Genomic DNA, 27,417 nt, shown 5'->3' with positions numbered 1-27,417 from the left:
CCTCTCACTGTTTCAACTGTCTGGATCTGATTGATCACTAACCCTCCTGTTATGTCGCAGGTCAAATTGACCCATTTTAAAGTTTAAACATTGTTCTAAAATAGTTGGAAGTATTTTTTCTGCATGAAACTTTTTATATTTGTCTTAATAGGTGCACTCTACATATAAATTGAAAGATGAAGGGTAAAAAAGATTTTAGAAAATGTCCAATTCTATATGTTTCCTTGCAATTATGAGATATATTTCACCCCACACACACACACTGATAGGTATTTTCCTAGAACCTACATAAAAGAACCACAGACAACGTATATGAATTTTATGACAAAGCTTCTGCAGAAGGAGAAAAAACTCTGTCAGCTCCTCCGAGCTGTTCACAGAGCGTTCTCTAGATCTTTTGGGTAGAGCTTGCCTTTTATTTTCAAACTTCAAAGAGGGAGGATAGGCAAGATAGATAGCAGACAAAAAACAGCAAAGGTCGTAAAACATTTTACCTAAACACAGCAAAGGTCGTAAAACAATTTACCTAAACACAGCAAAGGTCGTAAAACAATTTACCTAAACAACTAGCAATCTGATTTACGGCCTGAGCCCGGCCTGAGCCCGGTTCAAATCTTGGTCAAACTGTTTCACCTGAAGATGAACAGGCAACTGTGACCCCCAGGTCAGTTAATACACACACTAAAGAAGAGAACATTTTAAACTGCTCTAACATTAATATGAACTAAAGTAACAACAAAATGATAATACCAAAAAATCTCTAACATTCCCCCCTTTTTATCATTTTACCATGTGTGTAAACCCTATTCAAAAGCCAAGCATAGAAAAGAAAAGAAATAAAATAGAACCAATAAATGCAAGAATGTTTTTTTTTTTTTTTCCTAGTCTAAACATAAAAATTACACAATGACTAAATTTATATAATGAATAAATGAAATGAACAAAAACAAAAGAAAGAAACAGCAAAATAAATCAAATGCAGTTTTCTCATCTCTAACACCTCTCGTTTTCACATTTTCGGTGTAGGAATCATTCAGCAAATGAATTAATCTGTTTATTGATTACAGAACATCATCAGTGTTCAGAAAATCGTCAGAACCTCGAAACAAGTCATTTTCATTTGTCTCATAGGATGCCTTCGCTAGCTGATAACTAACAACAGTTGTGTTAATTGTTTTAAACATCATACTCCGTAGACAAGGAATAATGCAACCCGTAAAAAAACAGAATAGAACAAAAACAATCAGAATAGGTGTCACGAGCTTTAACAGTAAAGTCCACCACGGACCAGACGTGAACCATGAAAACAAATCAAAAAAGGATGAGCCGCGTGTTCCACTCTCCACATATTTTTTTAAGATCCTCCAGCTCATATAGAGCATCAGAAATGGTTCCTCCAGTTCCTGTTTCATCCGGCACAAAAGTGCAACACGTTGGGCCAATAATTTTGCAAACCCCTCCCTGAGGGGCAGTGAGGAAATCCAGAACAACACGATTTTGCATAACCATGTTTCTCAGTTCAGTCAGCTCCTTCGCGGTGCCATTGGCCAGCTGGTATGTGATGTTGATTAGTCGCAGTAATCCGTACCTGTTTATCTCTACGTGGTCCCGAATCTCACCTACTCCAACCCACGGAAACAGACCTTGCATGAATTTTTCTCCGCCGTTCCAAATCCTGAATTCCCATGGAACTCCAGTGTCTGTTGTGAGGCCTCCCCAGCGTTTGACCTCAGGCATGACGCTTGGAGCAGGCAGCCAGAACGTGTCGTCCTTTCCTGATGAATACAATCAGGTACAGGAAGTACCAGTCTGCCATCACCCGTGAACCATAGTCTCCTGGCACTATGGTACTGCACAGCGTTGTCTCCTGTCGTCCAATGTCCGATCTGTGATGTTGAAACACCTCTCCTGAAGCATGTTGTCACAGTCTGGGTTGTCCTTCCAGACTTTGCAGTGTGGAGTCATCCTTTGACCCCTGCAGGCGATGCAGTTGATGTAATCCAGTGTCGTTTCGCAGTAGGTGTAAACTTTGTTACACAAGTTTCAAGGTAACATCCCAAGAGAAACGTGTCCGTTGTTGAACACGCAGCTCCTCAGAGACCCGGGTTTAGCTCCTGCTAAAGAAATGGTCTCTGGTATTTTCCATGCGGTTAGTGGAAATGGAAATACGTCAGCATTAAAGGAACAGTTCATAGATCCAAAAAGTTCCTTCATGGCATCTCCTATCTGAAGTAGAACAGAATAGTCATTTTTTCACCGTTTGCATCCCTTTGGCATAGGGACGCTGAGTCGTGGTTGTGTGCTCAGGCCATAGAGACACATCTATTTGTCATCCGTGATGTGTCCTACACGCAGACCTGAGTTGTGTGTGGCGATTGGCAGCTGCGCACACACATAGCAGTTCACAGCATGTCCCTCGTACGCGGTTCTATTCATTAGTTTCCACCACAGGTTGATGCTGCAGTCACAGCGCAGTAGAAGATCCATCTGGCATATGGAGTCCCCATTGCTGCTCGGCGCACAGAGATATCAGAACCCCCAAACTAAAGACGGGGGAATCTTAAGCGTTTCTTCACCGGGTTTGAGACGAGCTACCCTAAAAAATAGCCCCCCTTTGAAGTCCGGCCTTCCTCCCTCCGCCTACTTAGGGGTCAAACACTCTCTGCAGCTTGCAGTGACTTAGATGTATCCAGCTGGGTCTTTACGACTGTTGGTGTGGTCATCAGCACCTGGAAAGGTTCTTTTATGACCTTTATGTAGACCCAGTTTCCTGGCTGGATGGGGGTGGTTTTATTTATTTCCTGTAGAGGAGAACAGTCAGACGGCAGTAAATTTGCATTTAACACCTCTTTCTGTTTCAGGATCCTGATCATATAATCTACCAATGTTCGTTCTTCATCAGCTTTCTGTAAGTCTGGAGCAAACAGAGGCAACATGTACGCTCTCCCATAAATTATTTCAAAAGCAGGCTTTGCTGGAACTACTTCAACTCTTTTAGAAAAAGCATCAATCATCACCAAACAATATTTATGTGGTCCACTTTGTGTGAGTTCAATAAAGTCCATATGCGTTGTTTGAAATGGATGAGGGTTTTGGGAAACTTCCTCTTCTTGGTCTAATGTTTCCTTGAGGATTGTTTCTGACACAAACTGGACATGCAGTACAAACATTTTTTAAGTAAGAATTTAATCCATATGTGGTAAAATGCTGTTGTAGCATAGAGACCATCCCCCCTGTTGACACATGACAATGTCCATGTGTCAAAATTGCTGCCGCTCTAAATAGAGATTTTGGAAGGACCGACTTCTATTTACTGAAAAAATGTTATCATCATTCAGTGTCGCCCCTTTAGTTATCCACATTTGTTTTTCTGCGTTTGGAGCATTATCTTGCATGTCTTTTAACACAGCTTTGTCTATTACTTGAGGATCTTCTATCTGTATTGAGAAATTGTCTCCCCCATGCTTCCCAGCTGCAGCTTCCTTTGCTACTTTATCAGCTAATCTATTGCCACTTGAAACCTCATTCTGTTTCGTGGTGTGCGCTGCACACTTACAAACTGCTAGTTCAGCTGGTAAATATATGGCCTGCAAAAGATTCTTAAGCAAGGATGCATGGGTGACTGGTTTCCCTGTAGATGTTATCAAATTCATCAAAGCATAACTCTTCCTAAATAAAAATGACCATCCTGAAATTAAACCAAAACCTCAAATCCTCTAATTTTCCATTTCTTTTTGAATTTATTGACTATCAATCAAATCTGGATTAAAATGTTCTAGACTGAAGTCTAGAAAATGTTGCTTTTAATCACAATCAGTTTTTAGTAGCCGTTTACAAGGTTGCTTAAAGTCTCAGACTTTCCCTTAACCTCGCATTTCAGACAAGTTTACAATGTAAGTTTTTTATATTTTAAATTAAATGGTCAATAATTTTATCCGTTACTCAATTTAGCAGAAAAATATCTCTCGTCTCAAAATAATTGTCATTCATCTCAATATAAAATACACAAACACAATCCCAATCAATCTGTAGATTCTTTATAGAATTAAACTCTAAGTTAAGTGTTTCAGTTAAATGCAAAGAAATACTTCATAGTATTTCAACACTGCAATATCAATTAATTTCAACACTTAGATATGTTTAATTTAGTTCCAAACTTGTACATTTATTTCAAAGAAAATAAAACATTTGCAAATCATTATTAGCTTTGAATCTAATCCTTTTTAGTTGGTGTAATTTAGCCGTATCACACTCAGTTTTTTTTTTCTTTCTTAACTTTTAACCATTACAGTTTTTTCCTTCACAGTTTCCCAATCTATGGCTCGTGGGCCCTAAGAGGATCACTGGTCCTTCTGTTAAGGACTGAGTTAATGGGTACAAAATGAAAGATTTTTATCTAACATTGTACCTTAAAACCTTCAAAATGTTCTTTTCTAAATAGATAGTTCCTTCCTGCTAGTAAGTAAGCAAGCAAGTCCTCATTACAGTAGCAGTGTGTGTCACAGCAGTGTGTGTGTATAACTTATCTGCATTTCTCCTTTCTGTCTTGCTTCTCGCTTCCCCTCCTGCTGCTAGCGTCGCTGCAGCTGGTCCTCCCTCTGCCCCTCCTCCAGCTCCCTGTCAGTCCAACTGGCTCTGGTGTTGGATTATTTATAAGTTGTCCAGACCGTCCCTTTGTCCACCAATGAAACAAGCGGCAAACAGTTCAGTTTGCTTTCTTTTTCCAAACGTCTAGCAGGACTCCATACAGTACGTAGTTTTGCTGCATGGCAGTTCCCAGATGTCAAGGAATTAGGACCAGTGGACACTTTATTGCCTTCAGTGTCCAGTTGGTAGAAATCGTCCTGTCCTTTTTCGCTTCTTTATCAACTGGCTGGTGATAAAGGAGGGAGTCATCTGATTGGCAGGACAGATCTGAGCCGAGGTCAGAGGTCAGACGCAGCGCAGCGAGGCTCAGACAGAGGAAAAGGAAAGAAGCAAATAAGAGTCAATTAATGTTTGCTTGCTTTTCTGTGTTCCTTTGTTTTTATACACAAACATTTTCCATATAACTTTCTTTTCTTTTCATCGTATAGCTTTTAGCCACTTATTATCCAACTTTTTAAGAAGTCATAAACCATTTCCTTATTCAAACACATATAAACATGAAACATGTTAAAAGCTGTAGTCTCTTTCATCATGTTCACCATTAACTTGTAAAATGTAGAATGTACGTTTAAGTTAACTTCATCTAAGACACGTCTCACCAGAGAACAATGGATTTCTCTAAATTTGTTGATCTCAGTGCTGCAGACTGTGAAGTCAGCGGGCAGCCCTCCTCTCAAGGCCTAAGAGTTACGAGGCTGGACAATGTCCAGGTCGGTACCTTACTCTGACCGCTGACCCCTCCAGATAGACAGCTAAGAATCATTTCACCAAGTTGGTGTTATAATATTATTCCGACACAATACATTAAACATTGTTCTCTGAGGACAATTTTATTATTTAGTTTTATTTTTCAGCTTCTCCTCCTTCAGGAAAGTCATGGTTCCACTTTTAGCATACAAAGAAATTGTTCCCATGTTTATTTCAGTGAGACCTCTCTTTACTGGTTTTTCTTTAAAGGTGTAGGAATGCTCAAAAAGAAAAACAAAACAAACATCAGTATTTCTTAAAACAAATTATTTCTCACTTGTGAGGTTTAAACCAAATTTTTTAGTAACATTAAAAATTATTTTGCATACATTGATTTCTTACAGGAATTCAATTTCTTTTATGGTTTTACTTAACGTCTTAAACTGCATGCACATGTCTCTAGTATTTCATCAATTTGGTCTGGGGGGTTGTGTTTTTGGGCTGTGGTAGAGTCTGATTATGCTGAGGATTTGTCCTATTTGTGGTCTCCTCACTCCACCACCCCTCTTGTCGCCCCGTGCAACATTCTTTGAAGGGCAGTTTCTTGCCCAGTGACCAATATTGCCACAAATCCAGCAGCCTTTTGAATACCGTGGATTTTGTGGGGTGTTATTTTGGGGTCGTCGCCTATCGTGACTTCCTCTGCCTCTGTCTCTTCCACGGCCTTTTGTCCGGTCGTTGGAAAAGGCAGAGGTATATAAACCTCCAAATTTCTCCAGGTGAAAAACATCTGATCCTTTCACAGCTTTCCGGACTTCCTCTAAAGTCCAGGGTCTAAAAACATATGTATGTGGTGAATCATCCTCACCAGCATTAGGGTTTGGTACCTGTATCATGGGGTACTCTTCAACATGTCCCCCGTGGAAATCAGGACTATATTGGATCTTCTTTTTAGGATTTAACCTTAAATTGTAATGTGGCTGTTCAATTGGCATATGTTCTGTTTGACTTCTGTCTCCCGCATACGGGGGTGGATCTAAACCTTCCAGTGAGGGATACAGACTACTTTGGGGCTCCTTACTGCCAGTAGCGGGCGCGTCCGGAAAACTGTCTGCCGGGGCTGTTGCTACTGGGACAGAGGCAGACGAGCTTGCTTCAGCGGTTGGGGGAGGAGCAGTCGGCCGTACCTGCTCTCCCTGCCCCGCTGGAGCATTCCGTCTGGTTAGCACCATTTCATTGTCTTCTGGTCTTACAAATAAGTTATTTGATTCTACAAGCTTTTTGTCTTTAATCTTTTTAATTTGTTCTTTCCGGTCTGTGGCTGCTTTTAACCATATTTTAGCACATCTCAACTCATCCTCCTTTTTAGATTTTTTTTTTTTTTTTTTTTTTATCCCCGTTTTTCTTGCTACACTACTCTCCAAAATTCTCACAATTGTTTGCCATTTATCGATTTTTTAGCTTTCCGTCTATTTTATATTTCTTTCTCCATTTTTTCATGTGTACAATGCTACCAGGAAACCTGGACAGCATGTATTTTTCATCCCCATCGGGGCCCTCAATAAGTGAGGAATTACAAGAATGTTTAATTCCCATATTAAAAACACTTGCAATTTCAGCTTGAAAATATTATTTATTTGAATTTATTTAAATTTGGTCCAGGTTCGTTGACTCCTAGGGAGTCCTATGAACTGGAGATCTTTTCAGTGGGCCAGCAATTAAAACACCTTGTTGTGGTATTCCCCGCTTCGACTCTTTCGAGTGGGAGAATCTTGCCTGTTGCATCCACAAGAGGTTTGCTGCTTAATCCCACTGTTTTATATGAGGTAAAATACAGAGCGGTATTTAAACCTCCAATCACGCTCACACTACCCTTTCATGCACACACACACACACACACATCAAAGCAGCAGCAGCAAACCAGCAATACCAGCACAGTAATGACTACGATTTAGCGCAACATTATCTGTTTTTGCCTTGTCAGAAAACTCAGCACCAGTCATTTTATTTACCCATCAAAAATCAAAACCACACAGCAATGACAAGCTTCCTATCCGCCTGAGGACTTACCCTTAAGGGGTCTCCCAAAAACAGGAGGCTCTGAGAGCCTTTCCTTTGTTTAGTTGAAACGCCGTCAACAGGGACTTCAACCCAAAAGCATTTAGTTGAATCAAGTGCCAATGTCAACTGGGACTCTAACCCTCAATTTAGTAGCATTTAGTTGAATCAAGTGCCAATGTCAACTGGGACTCAAACCCTCAATTTAGTAGCATTTAGTTGAATCAAGTGTCAATGTCAACTGGGACTCCAACCCTCAATTTAGTAGCATTTAGTTGAATCAAGTGTCAATGTCAACTGGGACTCAAACCCTCAATTTAGTAGCATTTAGTTGCAACTGGGATTCCAAACCTCAATTCTTAGCATTTTAGTTGCAACTGGGACTCCAACCCTTTATTTATGTCGACTTTACTTTAGTATCATTCGTTTGAAACATTTTAAAATTCACTCACGTTTCTGTAGTTTTCGCACTGTCCGGTTGGATCTCGTCATTCCGCCGTTGGCAGACAAAGTCGGACATGTGTCGCCGGCCCAGCGAAGAATTTTGCTTCCTGGGTCTTTCTTTCCAGGTCCAGTTGACTCTGGCCGTGCACGGATTCAGCGCGTCTTCCTCTGCCTGACAGCGGTCGGTATGAGAGATCCCGGGTTTCGGCACCAAAATGATAGGTATTTTCCTAGAACCTACATAAAAGAACCACAGACAACGTATATGAATTTTATGACAAAGCTTCTGCAGAAGGAGAAAAAACTCTGTCAGCTCCTCCGAGCTGTTCACAGAGCGTTCTCTAGATCTTTTGGGTAGAGCTTGCCTTTTATTTTCAAACTTCAAAGAGGGAGGATAGGCAAGATAGATAGCAGACAAAAAACAGCAAAGGTCGTAAAACATTTTACCTAAACACAGCAAAGGTCGTAAAACAATTTACCTAAACACAGCAAAGGTCGTAAAACAATTTACCTAAACAACTAGCAATCTGATTTACGGCCTGAGCCCGGCCTGAGCCCGGTTCAAATCTTGGTCAAACTGTTTCACCTGAAGATGAACAGGCAACTGTGACCCCCAGGTCAGTTAATACACACACTAAAGAAGAGAACATTTTAAACTGCTCTAACATTAATATGAACTAAAGTAACAACAAAATGATAATACCAAAAAATCTCTAACACACACACACACACACACACACCCACACACACACACACACACCACACGCATATATGCACATGTGCACACACACAAGCCCACTTTCTCACTATTCTCTTTACTTCACAATGAAAATGCAAGAAAGCAGGTGTTCATACAACTTTTGACGGGAGCCTTTTCTGTTCCCATGGGCAAACTTCGCCCACACTGAGTGGACACTCAGTAGAAGTGGAGGGAAAACATAAATAAAACATAAACACTCTCTGCATGACTCATTTGTCTTGCCTTAATCAGCGGGTCAATTTTACCCAGAACAGTATACGTGCCTCAAGATCAATTATAAAGATCACCCTTGAAAAAAAAATCAAAATGTAATAAAAAATTTTTTTTTACTAAAGATCAATTTCAAGGATAATTATTGGGGTACCCCTCCTGACCCCACTGAGGGAAAAAGGGTGCAAGAAAATGGATGGATGGATGGAATTATTGGGGTTTTTGTGTGTGTGGGGGGGGGGGGTGCGTGTGTGTGTGTGCGTGTGTGTGTGTGTGCGTGCGTGCGTGTGTGGGTTTTTCAGTGGACACAAAAATGTAAATCACATTTTTTTATGTCTAAATGAGTAAGTTGTCGGCCGCACAGTGGCGCAGTTGGTAGAGCTGTTGCCTTGCAGCAAGAAGGTTCTGGGTTCGATTCCCGGCCCGGGTCTTTCTGCATGGAGTTTGCATGTTCTCCCTGTGCATGTGTGGGTTTTCTCCGGGTACTCTGGTTTCCTCCCACAGTCCAAAAACATGACTGTCAGGTTAATTGGTCTGTCTAAATTGCCCCTAGGTGTGAGTGTGTGTGTGTGTGTGTGTGCATGATTGTTTGTCCTGTGTGTCTCTGTGTTGCCCTGCGACAGACTGGCGACCTGTCCAGAGTGACCCCGCCTCTCGCCCAGAATGTCAGCTGGAGATAGGCACCAGCAACCCTCCCAACCCCACCAAGGGACAAGGGTGTATAGAAATTGGATAGATGGATGGAGTAAGTTGTCGTTGATCATTTGTGAGAAATAAAAAAACATCATTGCACAAATTTTGATTGAAATGGTTAGTATTGGAGTTAATAATCAGATGCAAAAATGGTTTGGAGGAATTTTTAGATTTCGGACACTACTGCATGATTAAACACTCCATGGGTCAAACTGACCCGGGAACATTATTGCTGTACAGAAACGCACATAACAGGAGGGTTGAGTCATGTCCTTGGTTAACCAAGAAACACTGTGACCTTCTTATAAACATGATTATATATTTTTATGATTACCTTTTTGGTCCAAAACAGCTACTTTTATACACTTCTGATCTTTTTTTTTTTATCTTAGAAGTTGCTCTTTGCCAGAACCAAATCACCAGGATAAGCTTACCTGCAATAATAAAGCAAACAAGATGCTCAAACACTCTGAGTCAGCAGAAGGAACAGGCTGTTTTTATTCACTTGATTGGACCTAAAGTCCAATTGGACCTACAGTCCAATCAAGTCTCTCTTCTCTGACCAAAACCTATAGAATGAAGCCATACCCAGTGTTTGTCAGAGCAGACTTGGCACATTCCCTTGACTCTGTATTTCTGTTCTCACCTTGCAAGGTTTTAATAAATTTCTTATTTCTTCTCATCCAGAATTTCTTCCATGACAAAAGATCAACACAAAGCAGTAGGTAATTGTAAAGTAATTAAATAAAATCTGAAAAGTGAGGCTTACAAATATCAAAATAAGAGAAAATCTTGAATGTAATGCAAAATCACACTGATTGAATAAGCCGCCAAATGGGAAATAGGTGTAATTTAATCAAAATTAATGAATCTATAAAAAGCCTTCTGTTCAGTGAAAGCCTCAGAGGTTTATTATTACAGAACATTATTGGACAAATAGCCTCATAATAGACAGGTCAGGAAGAGAGTTGTAGAGTATTTGCAGCAGGGCCAGAAATAATATCTAAAGCTTTGAACATTTCATGAGTAAATGTTTAATACAACAGAGTATGGTGCAGATGCAAGACTATCAAGACATGGCCATCTACCAGAACCCAGCAACCAATAGGCCAGTGGCAACTCTGAGGGAGATCCATCTCTCTGGAAGAATTTATTGGTAATACTAATTCCCATGCATTCCACAAATGTAGATATAAATACAGAGTTGCAAGAAGAAATCGACTGAAAGAAACAGAAGAAGTCTCTTTTATTGTTCTTCACCAGCACCTTAGGGAAACACCACACCTATGGAGGAAGGTTCTCTGACCAGGTCAGACCAAATTCTAGCTTTTAGACATAGATGTAAAAAAAATGTGTTGCAGAACATCTCACATCTGATGTGTATAAACAGTACCTAGAACGTGCCATCCCTATTTTGAAGCACTGTGATGGCTGCATCATGCTGTTGAGATGCTTTTCCTCTCAACAGGGATGCTGGTGATAGATGGATGGGGTTAAACTCTGGGTAATGTTGAAAGGAAATCTAATAAGGGTTGCAAAACATTTGAGTCTGGGGCGGAGGTTCGGTTTCCAGCAGGACAATGACTCTAAATGTGCTGTCTGAGCTACAATGGAACAGTTTAAATCAATAAAGTAATGCCCTAAATCTATCAAGACGAATGTCTGAGCACATAAAAATTGTTGTTTTGGAAACCATTTATTGTCAATCCATCTATCCATTGACTGTGCCTTGCTTGTTTATGCATGCAGCCTCACCATTTATCATCTTCCTCTAAACTTACTGTCATTTCTTTATGCTGGTCAGGGGCCCATTTGCTGCTTACTCTGACAAGAACTCAAGTTTTGCCTAAAAATGAGAAAAGGTTCACACGGTGTGAAGCGCTACGGCTGCTACTCTGTGACCAGGGATGTAAACGTTTGACCACCTCAGATCTTTCTGACCCTTCAAACATGTCCTCATAAACGTCCCCTCGTGCCCAGAGACATTCGCAGCGTCCAGGCTATTTAAGCCACATAGTCAGAATAATTAATGCAGGAAATGGCCACAGATGGGAATGATTAATTTCAGGCTCTGGCAAACTGACATGACTGATTGTGTTCGCCGGGTCACCTGACTTTTAATGCTCACTGCCGTTCATGGGACGCATCCATCACAGTGACCCTCAGTCCAGCAAAAAGGGTGTGTATGTGTGTGTGTGTGTGTGGGGGGGGGTGCGTGTGTGTGTGTGTCTTGTTAAGCTTATGTTTATTAATTTATCAACTGTGTGATGTTGGAGCAAAAGGGACAGCTACTTTGTAAGATTATATTCAGCAGAACGTACTCCTCCCAGGGCTCTGTGACTAGTTTCACCTTCTGCAGCCTTATTCTTACACGTATGTTACATCATGCTTCTCTTCTCTTTTTCTACTTGTACTTGTCCATCTATTTTCTGTCTAGCTGTCTTCAACCTCCGTGTTGTGCTGTGTGACAGTCGGGGATTTCTGTTTTCTTTGTTTTGGTTACGGTTAAAAGGATCTTTTCACCCTGTAGATGCTAATAATAATTGAAGATAATACATTTTCTAAGTATTGTGCTGTTTTCAAAGCATGTAAGCAAAGAATTAGAATAAATGAAGAATATATTTGATAGACAGTCAAACTGATCATTCGTCTTTTCTTTTTAAACAAAACAAAAAAAAACGATCAAGTAGTAAATAAAAGCTTTTTCACTCTGTTAAATTTAAGCTGCTCATATGCTCAGGGACTTCCATTCTGAATTTGAAACGCTGATATTTTCTTTTCACTATTGCAAAAATGTGTTGTTTCAAGCATCTAAGTCATTAAACAGCAACCTCCAAATATATTGTGAGGATGTATGAAAAGCTTTCAAATAAATTTACACCATCACAGTAGAAAACTCCAGCCTTTAATTTGAGTAGAAAAAACATCTTAAATGTTTTTTTTTTATTCCCACTGCCATAATTATTATCGCCCCTAAACATTTTGATTAAAAAAAATATGACCAGATTCCATTCTGCCCTGATGCCCTGTGGGTGCCCATTGTTCCCCTAGAGAACTATTCAAAGTAAAATAATGTTACTGCTTATTTTTACAATATACAATTTACTACATTTAAAACAATTAGATTCCATTAATCACTTTTATTGAAGTACAGAAGCTCAAGTAGTTGTAATACTATCATTATTACTGGCAGTAGTAGTCTCAAGCTATGAGAAAATAAATGTGTTCTAATATTGTAATAAATAAATTCAAGAAATAAATAACTTCTTGTGACAGGAGACGTCTTCCTCCTCTGGACGAAGCTGACAGGTGTCTCTTCTGTGATATAATGGAGATCTGTCTGGGGGGTCAGCCAGCATTTACCACAGTTATTTATAATGTATAATGACTCTGTCCTTGGTGAGAGGAGGCTCAAACTGTGCGCTCAGACGAAATCACTGTTCACTGTGGTTCTATACAGGGTTTACCCCCCACTCAGCGTGGGAGTTTGCCCGGTTGGACTCAGTCGGAGGGGAGCTATTTAGCTCTAACCTTGATCAATTCTTGCTGCACTCAAAGAACCTATGTTCAACATCATTTTGTACGGCCTTGTCATTTCTGCTTCTTGATTTTTCTCTCTCAATAGCTCTCTTTCATAACAAATTTTGATTTTAACCTTTTCCATTTTGCTAGATTTGATTCAGGGAGAAGCATGCGTGCAGCTTGCCTCAGCACTGACAAAAAAAACAGAAAAAAAAACTCAATCCTCGCTTTTTCAGATTTCTCTGCCCTTCACTATTGATCCTTTCATTCCATTTTCTCCTCGGCTTCCAACACACACAGAGCCTGGCACAGACGACTTCAGATTATCACCACCGGCCTGCTCTGCTGAACGACCAGAAAACACAATACAACATAGATAAATGTCACCAATACAAATTACGTTCAGGGGTAAATTATAATATCAATAAATATTTTACTCAACAATAAAAACAAAACAAAAAGCACATGCATTTCAAACTTAATGAGAACAAAAACAAAGCGATTCCGTGTTTATTTGGCCTATTTGTCTTCTATGGGCTTCATAAGAAATCCGAGTTGCAGTCGTTACAGTTTAGCGCCCTCTGGTGACAGATTTATGCACTTAGCAGTATCGCCATCTTCTTTAATCTGTGCTTCTGAGAAGATCTCATTATTCTGTCCCCTCTGCCTTTCACTGCTGGCAGCTGGCTACAGATGTTGAGTCTGTTCTCAGGAAAGGTTGAGCCAGCTGCTTCAGCTGCACCCTCCATCTGAGACTCTGTCTGGGGTCAGCTTCCTCTCCTTCCACAGCTGCTCTCTGATGTCCAGGAGGCCTGCAGGCAGCCTGGTGTCAGTGCTGACCAGATCAGGCCTCCTGTAATGTGATGACGATGTGCTCAGACCTCACAGCGTCTCACAGGCATCCACAGAGAAGGAAGCAAGAAAACGTCTCTCAAATGGGAGACTAGAAAGTTCATTTATTTCTAATGCAATATGATGTTTGGAGAATTAAATCTGCTCATTCATCCTCTGGGATCAGTTTCCTGAACATGTTTTTGCAGCCAAATCATGTTGGAAGCGTGAGGATCTCTCGTATAGGAAAGAAACGGGAGCAAAGCCATATCTTTGGGCCGTTTCATCAAATTAATCAATGTCATCAAGTTCCTCAACAGTAACTCAAACACATTAGCTGGAAAACAAACTGACTTCAAAAAGTCCTAAATCAATACAATACTTAACAGTCTCAGCTGGAGTGATTGGTATATTTTAAATCTTTAATGTTTTTTTATCTTTGTGTTGACACTGAAGCGCTCAGAATGAACTGCGAACATTAAGGAATTTGTTTATGCTTTTGTTTGAGAAGCAAGAGAACATTTCACTGTCATCAAAGTGCAAGAAATTTTATTTGTCCTGAAATAAACTGAAGTTATATGTTAAATATTCACAAAGCTCTACCTCAACATCCCTGACAGAAAAAAAACATTAAGCAACTTAACAATTGGAGAAACACATTGACATCAAGTTTTTAGATTAAATTTAATATGATGCAAATCTAAAAACTACTGTGGTCACTACACTTACCTACCTAAAAAGAGGATTGAAATGTCACAAAAATCAGCAAATACATCATAATGTCCAAACACTTACTCTCATTTTCCTTTTGTACCATTATTTTTACAACTTTCCATAGCATCAGTTTGTGCAATGATTGTGGAGGTAACATCTAAGTCTGTAAATCCATATACAATTTTTTTACCATTATAAGCACCTAAAAGTTTGGCTTTTATGCAAGTTAAAAACCACAGAGAGAAACATGCTTGAAATGTCACGAAGTATAATAAATCTGCATACTATATAGTTTCCCTTTTTAATTGAATTACTGAAATATACACTGCTCAAAAAAATAAAGGGAACACAAACAACACAATATAACTCTCAAGTAAATCAAACTTCTGTGAAGTCAAACTGTCCACTTAGGAAGCAACACTGATTGACAACAGGGACCCTCGTCGGGTCAATCAGTGTTGCTTCCTAAGTGGACAGTTTGATTTCACAGAAGTTTATATTGTGTTGTTTAAGTGTTCCCTTTATTTTTTTGAGCAGTATAGTTTTTGAATAGCTGATGCACTTGTACTTATCTACACCTTCTATGACTATTACATGTACTTGACAGCAATTTGTTAGATGGACAATTAGGCAAAAGATGAGTGGATGTTGGCAAATGTATTTGAAACAAATCCTGTTATTCACTCAATAAAGAACACCAGTCACCTTTCCCATGATTTTATTAACAAGTTGTGTCCACACAACACAAACAAATAAGCATAGGCAACAATGAAGTTATCATTGAATAATTCCAGAAAGGTGCTTCAAATATTCACATTCCTTCTGGACTCAATTCCCTTAATTTCCACAGGAAGTTGAAGGCTCAAAATTACAGCTACACTCCTCATTTTTATTTAACGTATCACCTCGGGGCGCCGCGTTTCACAAAGCAGGACTTTCCCCATAATCAACCCTCAAGAGTGACGACAGCGTTGAGATATTAATGCTCAAGGCTTTTACATAAAACTGCAGCAAAGATAATCTGTAGACTCTCCATTTCTTAAAAACAGCTTTAGTGTTTTCGAACAATCTGCAGGAATCCAGTTTGCTAGGTAGCCAAGTCTCATTACTAAAGATCAATTTCCCATGAATGTGTGGCTTACCGCGATAAATTCAGATCCAGAACTACGAATTAACAGGATTCCTCTTCAGGAGAATGTGGTAAGCTGACAGTGGGATTCAAGGGATTCAAAGGATAAAAAGCAACAAACTGGATGACAAACGTGAAATTATTTAAACTTGTGAATCCCAGGTTTATTTAGAGAGAACAATTAGAAGATATTGGGTGTTTGAGGGATTCCAGCCGGGTCAGTTACTTCTTTTACACAAACTGCTTCACATGATTTATTCCCGTCGTCTCCTTTCCTTTTTTTCCCATGTTGCATCTTTGGCAGCGTCACCTGACGTCCATCAAGTTCTCCTTCTCACCTGTGCAGCCAGGTTTGGTTACACTAGTGCTGTTTTCTCCTGAAAGAGCATCCTGGATGAAACGGAAAGAGGGGAAAATTAGTTAAATAATCCACTTCAAGTTCAAACAAAGAGCTGTAGTTACATAAGGATAAAAGAAGTATGTAGAAAAAATGTTTAAAAACCCAGTCAAAGTGAGTCATAACAGGTACTAGCTGTGATGATCTGCTTTTTATAGACTGAATAACTACAAAAACAAGCATGAGTCTAGAGTCAAAGGTTGAGGCTGCACCCATGCAGATCAGAAAGAGGCTGTTGGTTACCAGGGCAGCAGATCGCACGATAGAGCCGGAGAGAGCGTCGATAAAAACAAACCTCGACCTTCGGCTCGGCTCATTCACTAAATAAAGTTATCACTTCTTCTAGAGGCTCAAGAGTCGTGCAGCAGTTAATCCACTCTTTTTCCCCCCACAAAATAAACTAATCAGTAGTGAGCTTAAAGCTACGGCAGAATGAAAACAGGAGTAATTTGTTTGTGCTTGCAGTTGATTGTGCAGAAATGGATAAATAGTGATGAATTCCTCACACCAAGCACCGACAGTTACTGTTTGCCTCGATAGACACCCTGTTCACGGAGAACATCATGAAAGGGCAACACAAAGGCAAAGGTGGAAACGTTGACCACGACACAAGCTGAAAAATGTTTACTGCACTATGCTTAGATGTAAAGCCTCCGCTGCCTACACGGGTCAGGTAGACACAGAGTGCTTTACAAAAGTATTCATGTGCCAACGTTTCAACTTTTTGTCAGGCTACAACCACAGAATCAATGTGTTTCACTGGGATTTCATGTCAAAGAGCAACAAACGGAGGAGGATAATCTTAATTTTTCTAATAAAAAAAAAATAATCTAACAAGTGAGGCATAAATCCCTGGTGTTTACCTACTTTTACTGTTTTACCCATACATACAAATCCAGCGCAGCCACCTGCCCTCAAGAGTCACTTCGTTCATAAAAGGAGTTCAGTAACTCTATGTGGGAGATGACTTATTCATTAGAAAATGTCACAATTTCATTTCACATGTCAGGCAAACGAAAGAAAGGTAGAGAAGCAAGATGAGGTATGAGTCTGTGTAACAGGGCGTCACTAAATGCTTCTGCTGTTTGATTTTGAAATCCTCTCATCTCTGATGGATTTATGTGATTAGAGAAATAACTGAGATTCGGATAACACACATTACTTAATGCACATGGCTTCTGTGCATTACTCCAGTCGATTCTTCGCTTGGAGGTCAAAAGGTTGATTTTAAATCAACCTGGGAGGTGAGGTCATGGTGTTAAATCACAGCATTTAAAGTTAACGGAGCGACGCCTGTGGGTGCAAGTTAAGACAACGAGTAAAACACACTACTTCCTTATTGGAAACGTTGTGGCTTAAAAAAAAAATTCTCCTAACAATAATTTCTTTATTGCCATTTTAATAAATATCACGAGCACAGTGTCAAATTTATGATCTACGCCACTCATCACTGAGAGCAAACTCAAGAGCAACCTTTGAAAAACACTGTGAAGCACATGCGAGAACAAAATCTACTTTGTTGTGAACGCACAGCACTCGACGATTTCAGAAACACTCTGCGAGGAGTTAAATAAACAACTGCAGGCGATTCGGTCAAGCGAAACTAAAATAAACACCTTGCTACACTTATTGTTATTTCTGTGAGTCTCAAATAGTTGACTGTAACAGAAACAGAGCTTGTGGTGATGTCTCTACCTTCTGTCAGGCGAGCTTTTCCTCCCGTCGGCTGGCAAAGAACTGTGGAGCAGCCGACACACAGAACTACTGTCTGAGCGTGGCTGAATACTGTGGTGATCTTGTAGCAACCTGCAAAATGCACAAAAAAAAACCAGTAAGAAACACATCAAGGAGGTTTTAAGCCAAACGAAAGAGGGAGCTGCTGCTTTGTGATGAACGTAATGGCCGACTACTGGTGTCCATGCAACTGTTTGTGTAAACGAGTCAAGTGAAATCTCGCTCGCAAACAACCGCAAGAGTCACTTTCTGCCTTATTTGACACCCCGATCACTACAGGTTTAGAGAAAGGGCAACACATAAAGGCAAAATGTACTTGTATTATTAAATAAATTTCTTTGAGATGACAGATTATTGACTATAACTCGTAGATTAACGCACACCTGGACATTTGACATCCATGAAATAGGAGTTAGGACTCTGCACAAGCCGTTTCTTCTTGTGTCTCCTCTTTTCCTCCTCAGGACTGGGGTGCAACAAATCTTTTGCGAGCTGGAAAAAAGCCAGGATAACTCATTAGAGAGTCACATGTTAAAAAATGACTTAAAAAGCAACAGCAATCATGTTATTTCTTAAATAATTTGAGAACAAGTTGAAAAGTACAGGAAATAGCTTTTATAACATGATTACACAAAGGCTAAGACTGTGACCTGAATGCAGGTTTCACTTTAAGGAACCATGAGAGAAGTAAAGCAGAAATAAATAAAGGTTACAGCAGTAATTAATTGTACATTTCTGGAGGGGTGGGGGGTAAACAAACATATAGCTATCTCAGATTTTATTTCTAAAATATGAAAACATATGTTTTTAAAAATATATATATTTGAACTTGGTTGGGCTTTAGTATTAAACTATAGAACCAGTTTAACCCCTTTCTACCTAAATGAGATGTAAAAGGCATTGGGGAAGGGATTTAGACGTGTTTTAACCGATCGCGTTGTTTCTCCCTCCGACACGTGTTCTCGCCATATTGCCTTGCTTCACATTTCCACATTTACATTAAAGCAACACCGAACAACTAAAAAAAAAAATTCACGAAAAAACACAAATGTCAACTCCAGGACCGTCTTCTTACAAGGTAAGCCTACTCTTTACATCATGATAATAACTTTACGAACGGTATTTTTTACTTACGGGCATGTCTGCGTGTTTCCAGCTAAGACTCTCTGCTGAAAGGAAAAGAGAAAAACTCACGTTGGTCACGTACCGGAAACTGCTGGCTGATGGGAGGAAGTAGAAAACATCATTGCAGTCTAACATTTTTTAAAAATCAAATAGGTGTAGAAAATTGGCAACATTAATGTTAATAATAACCTACGTTACGAAAGTTTTTTTTGTTTGTTTGTTTTTTACAATCTAGTAAGATTTCCCTGAAAAAGAAGCGACAGAAAAAAAATCTTGCAATAAAAAAATAAGCTATATTAAGTATAGTATTAAGGAGGAAAGAAAAATAATTATTCTTCATCATTCTTGATTTATTTCATTTAGTAAAATAAATATAATTCACGTGTAAAATGAAAACAAGGTTTTAGCAGAGGGTGACTCGGTCCTTGTTACCTGCAGGGGGCGCTGTGTTATTGTGGATTTCAGACGCAATACAAGCCGTAACAGCCTAAATTATTAGTAAATTCTAAATTAAAGTTTTGCTGTTAGACCAGGGGCAGTAAACTCTCATGAAAAAATTAGAATACAATATAAATGTTGTCAGTGGACAATTGGACATATTTTATCACCATTGCACGCAATGTTAAAAATGACTTTTGCGACACAATTTAATGTTTCTAATGGTTTATCTTTGACTGGAAAACCTTGAAGTGTGAAAAGTGTAACGTTTTTTTTATCTGCCTTGTTATTCCAGGAATAAACAGAAGTTCTATTCAAGTGGCGCCATCTAACGTCCGGTCAGTAAAAGTTGGTCACTCCCATAAATCACTCCCACTCTACGTAATTCTCCCAGCCAAAGTGGAATTTGGGCCGAGTTTTTCCCCCCACCCTCTGTAGCCTGAAAACCACGTAGCGTTTCCAATGTGTTTGTAAACGGTAGGATTTGGATACTTTTAGTGCAGAAGAATGGAGTTTTAACAGCTCAGGCGATGAAGGTTTGACCTTAAACTTGCTTTGTAAACTTTGGATGGAGTTTGTTGTCGCCCAGTCCAAACTAAGCACTGAGGCACTGAGGGGGATCGGAATTTACCGGTGAACAGGCTGGGAGGGGGAAAACGAGAAAAGAAGACTGGCATAACTCAAAGAACAAAAAAGGGAAGTTTTTAAACTTTTTTTTAATTTTTTTAAGAGACTGCTTAAATCTCCCCCTCTTCCTCTTCCTTCTATCTGGGCTCCAGCCATGGCGAAAAAATACGATTTCCTCTTTAAACTGCTGTTGATCGGGGACAGCGGAGTGGGTAAAACGTGCCTCATCATCCGTTTTGCAGAGGACAATTTCAACTCCACATACATCTCCACCATCGGTACGTGAGAATAATGTTTATTTAACTGCAGCCTGTCTGCGTCAGCGCTCTGAAACTTGAGTTATGAGCTGAATAAATGTTTGCTGACATTTCATGATCTGTTGATTGATTCCGAACACTGTGCAAACGGGTTTCTCAGACTGCTTTCATGTCTCAACTAGTCTCCACTTTCTTTCTCATATCTTCCTTTTCTTTTTTTCTGTGCTTTTTTCTTTTTTTTATACCACTGCATGATGCATCCCATATCTGAGCTTAAAGCTTAGACCTGTAGGTGTTACTTTCCAGAACTTGCTCAGGGTTCGATGAAACTTTCCTGGATCTGATGTGGTTTCATGGAACATTCTTGGAACCTTGAAATGTACTAGCAGCATTCATAAAACTTCTTTCAACTCTGCAAGTTCTTTGGGTTTACTTGGCACTTTAATTGAACTTTCCTCAAGCTGTTTCACATAGAACTTACTCTGTACCTTCATGGAACACACCTGGTACTTTTTCTGGAATCTGGAACATAGCTTTCCAGGTAATCTGTAACATCCATGAAACTTTCTAGGTACTGTCATTAGACTTTCACAGAACTTAGTTGGTTTCATTGAACTTTCCTACTTGGTGGTTGCATGAAACCTACCTGGAACCTTAACAGGACTTTCAAGGAACTCATCAGGTACTTGCATTGAATCATTCTGTAGTGTTAAGTGAGCATTGACAACTTACCAGTCACTTTCATGGAACTTTCCTTAGCAGGAACTTTGCTAAATTACCAGGTACTGACAAGGAACTTAATATTTTCATAAAACTTACAAGCTACCTTCATGGATTTTGCCGAGTACTTCACAGAACTGTCATAGAACAAACCCAAACTTTCAAAGGACTTGCCATGTTTTTTTATGGTACTTTTATTAAATTTCTAGGGAACTTGACTCTCATGTAACCTACCAGATATTTTCATCTAACTTTAATTTTAAAAGACCAAGAAATTTCTAGTAGCTTTAATGAAACTTATTAGGTACTTTAATGGAACTAATTAGTTAAAGATTACTTTTAAGTACAGACTTAAACTACAGGGTTTATTCTGTTGCACTACTTTTTTTTCATGTTCTTACAGTTCTTACAGTCTCTGTCCTAACTCTGCCCCCCACACCCCCTCATATCTCTCCCTTTACTGATCTCATTGCTCTCTCTGAAGGTCCACCCACCCTCATTCCTATCTCTCTTACCATCTCTGCATTCCCAAAAGAGCTGCTGGCTTTCTGGCATGCAGAGTTTAGTGCTGGACATCCTCCTCCCTGCTGTCTGTCAGCTTGTTCATCCTCAAAGGAAAAAAACAATTCATGCTCGCTTGTGGATAGGAGTGCACACGGTGGAAATGACCAGTTTCCACCTTACCAATACTGTGTGCAGTGTGTGTATGTTTGACTTCCTGTTAGGGGTATTTTGCTCATTTTGCCTTTTCCTGTCCTCTTTTTCTTTATCTCCCAGGCATTGACTTTAAAGTAAAAACAATTGAAGTGGATGGAAAGAAAGTGAAACTACAAGTCTGGTAAGAGGTGTCACTGAGGTGGTTCTTTGTTTTGTGATGTGTTGAAGTCAATAAAATATATATATTTTAAGATGTACAATTCACTTTAAATGCAACTTTTTAAAATATATATATTTCTATGAGTCCTGCACATGTATCACTGTATGTTTCTGGCTTGAAATGCTTTGATTTATTGGTGCAGGGACACAGCAGGACAGGAGAGGTTCAAGACCATCACTACTGCCTACTACAGGGGAGCCATGGTGAGGACTGCACACCCGTAGAAGCTGCAGGCTGGATAACTTGCTGCATGTTTTCTCTTTGTGCTCACTTTGTATGTTGTGATTGAACACTTAAGTTGTCACTCTTCTGCCAGGGCATCATCTTGGTTTACGACATCACTGATGAGAAATCCTTTGAAAACATCCAAAACTGGATGAAGAGCATCAAGGAAGTGAGACTGTTTCCATTTTCCATGAGACTGAATATTGCAACTGTTGCTCCTTGATAACTTTTTATTATCAAAAATTATTCTGATTCATTATTACAGGAAAACAGACTCTCAAAACCTTTAAAAATGCAGAGAAAAGTGCATTGTGCTCACATTAATACTCACATTAATAACATCTTTTTTCATTGTGTATGAGATTCTAGTTCATGGACAAATTGTAGTAAAAAATATGGAAGCAAATCACAACAAAATAGCTTTATTGAAAATGAAGTTTTAATTTCTGCACAGAAAAACTCCGTTACTACAAATAAGATTTTTTTTTAGTCAAGTTTAGGGTAATAATTTCTATATTTTTCATTACAAAATTTAGAGTGGGAAAACATCAGCAGGTTGCAAGCAGAGTGTTATAGTTAACAATGATACTTAAAAATAGTCTGACTCGATATGACACTGAGGCCAAAATAAACCAAACTTTTTCATGTTAATGTCCAGCTCCAAAAAATTTATAGCAGTTTATTCTCTTTATATAGAAGAAATGGTTGGTCTTGGGCAGTAATAATGACTATCTTATTTAAAGCGACCACTAAAAACAGAGCATATATTGAATAATATCTAACCAGATGAACTATGTGCTATACAGTACACATGTATGAAAAACATTTCAGTGTAAGCTACAGTGCCTTGCGAATATATTTATATCTCTTTGAATTGTTTTTCACACTCTGAAATTGAAGGAGAGTTATTCCAGACAAAATGTTTACTGCTTAACACACAAAAACAGAAACAATCTACCAAAGAAAACCTGAACTATCTCTTTAATTTGTTTGGTAAAGCTGATACTTGCTTTCAGTTTCTGACTGAAGCTTCAAATCTTGTCACAATAGTCAACCTAAAGTAGCTTCTCTGAGCAGCCATCACAGTTCACTTGAAAGTTAATAGCTTTTTCAAAACAAGTGAAAAGATGGTGGTAACTGGGACGGAGCAAAAACTATCTGGGGCGGCTTACTATCAAAATTGAAGAAAGCTAAAATCAAAAGTCTTGCTTTGTTGCTAAAGAAACCTCAGAAAGATTTAAAGGTCTGAGTGGCATTCACTTGCACAACAACGCAGTGTGAGTGCTGCACTATCAGCGGAGACTCTGTCCTCCACCCTCACCACAAAATTTAATACCGGAGTCAAACAAAAGATTGTCCAAACAGTTAGGGAACAAGTCATGTTGATTTATGAAGTTGCAATAAAAAATATTGGTTACAACAACCAACAGTGTTGCTTGTTTGGATTAAAAGGATGCATTTGTATTTCATAAAAAAGAACAACTTTACAGCTGGCATTGAACAGGAGAACCGAGCATGCTCTGAGTTTACTCTGCAGCAGATATCTGATGTTAAATCCCATCACTCTAGCAGTGATGATTAATGCTTATTTTCAGCTGACCTCCTCTAATCAGATAACTACATCCCGTTTCACAGAATGCATCTGCTGGGGTCAGTCAGATGCTTATAGGAAATAAATGCGACATTGAGCCGAAACGGAAAGTGTCCAAGGAGACGGGAGAGAAGGTGAGGAAACCGATGTGACTGTAATTAATGTCTACTATATAAATTTTGATGTTTAGGCAGTAGCTTTGTATGCCTATTTCAACTCTTAAAGCATTTGTTTTCTGTTGTGATTGTATGTGACACAAAGTAACATGCATAAGTGACAGAAAGATGGTATTTTGTCAGTATTTTGTACCAAAAGAATTTGTGCCAGACTAAGAATGTCAAACACACTGTATGTAAAGAACTGTTGACCTATCTTTAAAGTTGCTTTAGATAAGAACCAGGATGTGGTTGTGAGTCATATTCTTTACTCTAATGTCAACAGCTGGCAAAGGATCACGGTATCAGGTTCTTCGAGACCAGTGCAAAGTCCAGCATTAATGTGGAAGAGGTGAGCCACAATGAATCCACCATGACTGCACACCTCACTGAACTTTTGGGCTTGTTTTGTGTAAACGCTGTTAATGTGCTGCAAAGGTTAAATCTTATTTCCTCTGCTTCTGTGTTCCAATCTGTCTGCTATGCAGTCTTTTCTAGCTTTGGCAAGAGACATACTGTATAAATCCACCAAGAAGCCGGTATGTCCGTTCATTTTTTGTTATAAATGTATTTCCTAAGAAAAAGTAAGAGAACATGTTTGTGACGTTTAGCCGCTTTTGTCGTTGGTGAACAGGGTTCGGCGGGAAAAGAGGTGAAAATCACCAGCAGTACAGAGAAATCGTCCTCAAAGTGTGCCATTCTCTAGAAGTGACATGTGTATGCCACAGACATTTAAGAGCACCATGGAAAAATGCAAAGGTTTTCTGTCTCCATCTGCTGGCCAAAACTGGTCAAATATGTTCAAGTGCTGAGAGTTTGTCTGTTTTTATATCCAAACCGTTGTTTAGTCCACAAGAATTTTAGCATGCCCAAATTAATTTATTATTCTGAGACCTTTTTTTTTTTTGTGATTGTTACCACAAAAACTTGCTGAAAGTGACCAAACGCCTGAACTCAACATGTTCAATGTCCCCTGTGTCCAATCTAATTCTTTATAGCAAAAAGCCACACTCATTATCATTCCTGCACTGGCACTGTTGTATAATATTATCATTTATTCATCTGCGCACAAGCTGTAGCAGTTTTCAGGAGTTTGATCATTCCTGAAAATCAGAACATTTCAGATCAAAACTTGTTTTTAAAATGATTTTATACCAAGTGCCAAAATTCCAGTCAAATATGTTTAGGTATTTTAAATGTTGGAGCAGGTTACTAGAATAAGAATGCCTTTAGTTATTGGTTTAGTTTCCCGTCAGAGTTTACATGAATATATAATGCATATAAATGGGCGTACGTTAGACTTTCAATGATTTATTGAAATCATTCTTTTTTTTTTTCTCGGGGTGGAGAAAAAACATTGAACAACTTTCATGATTTCTAAAAACAAGACTTATGTGAACAAGTTTGAATTCACATAGAGATACAATTTTGAGATCTATACATACACTTGTCCCTGTACATACAACAGTTTCATTTTATTGAAACATGGCTTTTAGGTCAGATGGGCAGGGCTGTTTTCCCAAGTACAAATTAAATCTGGTTTGCAGAAGGCCTACATCAGGCTCGTGACATCCAGACAGAACTATACCAGAAACTTGTAAAAGTACAGTAAGCTCAAACCAAGGCCTCCTGTTCTTGTTTTAAAATGTGGGGTGTAATCATTCCAACCTGAGGAGGAAAAATGTCTTAAATTTGTTACTGAAGTCCCAGAGATAATGAGAAAATACTTGAAATTCTGACATTTTGTTTTCTATAAATTTGCCACGCGAAAACATTGTATAAATATCTTGAAATAAATATTAAGGATTCCCAAGTCGGCATTGTTTACTCCCTGAAAAGTAGAGGACTGAACAAGTGTTCTGCTCCATTTAACAATCAACAAGAGTGTGTCATTAAATGTTAAAGATCCTGATGACGTCCTGTTTTCCCTCCCCTGGAGAATTTTTGAAATTTCTCTCCATCATAATGAATCCCACAAATGGAATCCAAACAAAAGCCGTTTGTCAAACAAGCCCTGATTTACTAGCTGGATGAAGAATGTAGACGATGTCAAGCAGAGACCTAGAAGTGCAATCTGAGAAGCCGAGGGAAGAGATGGAGGAAGGATGGGTGTTAGTAAGTGAAAGGACAGGATGTGAGAGACGAGGAAGCAGCAGAGCATGCATGCCTCTCGCACTGAATTGATTGAAATGGGCTTGCCTTTTATCTGAAGTGCCTAAACGTTGCCGCACATTAGCTTCATCTGACGTGACTGTCTCCCTGCTCATGCAGTTTTTCAAATGCTGAAAATCACTCCCACTGCAGGTGTTAATTGCGGCAGCTTTGTTTTCTGCTTACAGACCAGAGCTCTTGAAAACCGGATTTTTTTTTTTTTTTTTTGGTCATATTTGTTACACTTTTATTGTTTTGGATCTGCCATTGTAAACGGACTTTACAGAGCCGATTCTTTATTAATAAAAGTCAAATACTATGAAATGCTCCTGGTTGTAATTGTTTTTAATTGCTTTGTCATGAATCATGATTACTGTCTCGTACAGATTGTGTGAAATATAGTTTATTGCTTGATCTTAAATGTGATTGAAAGGTCAATCACGTTTGAAATTTCTTTATGGCGCCATCCAAAATTGTTTACTACCATTCACTTTTTCTACATTTTGTTATTCTAAAAAAGAATGCTAAACAAAATGCACCATAAAAGAAAGTGATAATGTGGCAGAAATGTTTTATAAATATATTTTTAACCCTTTCATGCATAGTGGTCACTACAGTGGACAGCTATCTAAAAGCCATTTTCTTGTGCTTCTGGTGGATTTTTATGTTATAAATGCACAAAGACCACTGAAGTGGACACTAATGCATCATAAAATACACTACCAACTGCTGGCCATCAGCTGCAAATGCAAGAAATTATTTTTTGTTAAATCCAATATGGCCGACAGACAAAAAAGCATGCCAACCAACCCCGTTCCTCCTTCTACTGTAGACGACTCCTGCAGGTAAAAAAAAAATTATTGTGACATCAGATAATCCCTAAAGAGCAATACTGCTGATATGTTTTTCAAATAACAACTTTGTATTTGGAGAAAATTACAATTGATCAGCTAAAAAAATTTAATTTTTCTTTTCTTTTTTTTTTTTTTACAAAATCTTTTTCCTACTTTTTTTATGCCTTAAGAAAATCAAAAACAAATTGGAAAAAAATCCTAACACAAAGGACCATAATTCATGCATGAAAGGGTTAAAAAGCAAACATCTAACTAAGAGCTTTAAGTATTTGCACATTCTTAATACTTTGTGGAAATACCTTTTAGAGCAATTACATCAAGTCTTCCTCTAAATGTCTCTACAAACTTTACACATTTTGGGGTATTTTCTTTTGTTTTCCGCAGATTCGCTCACTGTCAATCAGACTGGATGGGAACCTGTGAGAGCATTTTTTTTTTTTTTGTCTTTACAGAGATGTTCTATTGGATCTCAGTCAATGCTCTATTTGAGCCGTTCAAGCGTACTCAGTGCTTTTGAAGGCCCTTCTTTGTTATCTTTGCTACGTGCGTCAGGTCATTGTGTTGGCACCTG

At 38.9% G+C, this 27,417-nt stretch overlaps 2 protein-coding genes and 1 long non-coding RNA gene across 3 annotated transcripts; 1 reads left to right on the top strand and 2 right to left on the bottom strand.

Annotated features, from left to right (window-relative positions):
- Window positions 1–313: 313 nt before the first annotated feature.
- Window positions 314–8,437, bottom strand: LOC145547636 (uncharacterized). Its single transcript, XR_014083930.1, has 3 exons — window positions 8,348–8,437; window positions 559–8,315; window positions 314–526 (listed from the first exon to the last, which is right to left on the bottom strand). It is a non-coding gene; the product is annotated as an uncharacterized LOC145547636 (long non-coding RNA).
- Window positions 8,438–15,267: 6,830 nt separating this feature from the next.
- On the bottom strand, window positions 15,268–19,067 carry rps27.2 (ribosomal protein S27, isoform 2). The gene is made up of 4 exons (XM_008431749.3): window positions 18,961–19,067; window positions 18,210–18,318; window positions 17,788–17,898; window positions 15,268–16,085 (listed from the first exon to the last, which is right to left on the bottom strand). Exons 1-4 carry the CDS (start codon window positions 18,964–18,966, stop codon window positions 16,057–16,059), a joined length of 255 nt encoding a protein of 84 aa, XP_008429971.1. The 5' UTR covers window positions 18,967–19,067; the 3' UTR covers window positions 15,268–16,056.
- A 688-nt stretch (window positions 19,068–19,755) lies between these two features.
- On the top strand, window positions 19,756–26,316 carry rab13 (RAB13, member RAS oncogene family). The gene is made up of 8 exons (XM_008431752.3): window positions 19,756–20,294; window positions 21,771–21,831; window positions 22,013–22,073; window positions 22,187–22,264; window positions 23,731–23,820; window positions 24,128–24,193; window positions 24,330–24,380; window positions 24,476–26,316. The coding sequence occupies exons 1-8, from the start codon at window positions 20,171–20,173 to the stop codon at window positions 24,545–24,547; spliced, it is 603 nt and encodes a 200-aa protein (XP_008429974.1). The 5' UTR covers window positions 19,756–20,170; the 3' UTR covers window positions 24,548–26,316.
- The last annotated feature ends 1,101 nt before the right edge of the window (window positions 26,317–27,417 follow it).

The sequence above is a fragment of the Poecilia reticulata genome, chromosome 16, assembly GCF_904066995.2.
Source record: "Poecilia reticulata chromosome 16, P_reticulata-male-v2, whole genome shotgun sequence".
Classification (NCBI taxonomy): Eukaryota; Metazoa; Chordata; class Actinopteri; order Cyprinodontiformes; family Poeciliidae; genus Poecilia; species Poecilia reticulata.
Note: the sequence above shows the minus strand (reverse complement) of the source record. Positions and strands in the feature narration are given on the sequence as shown.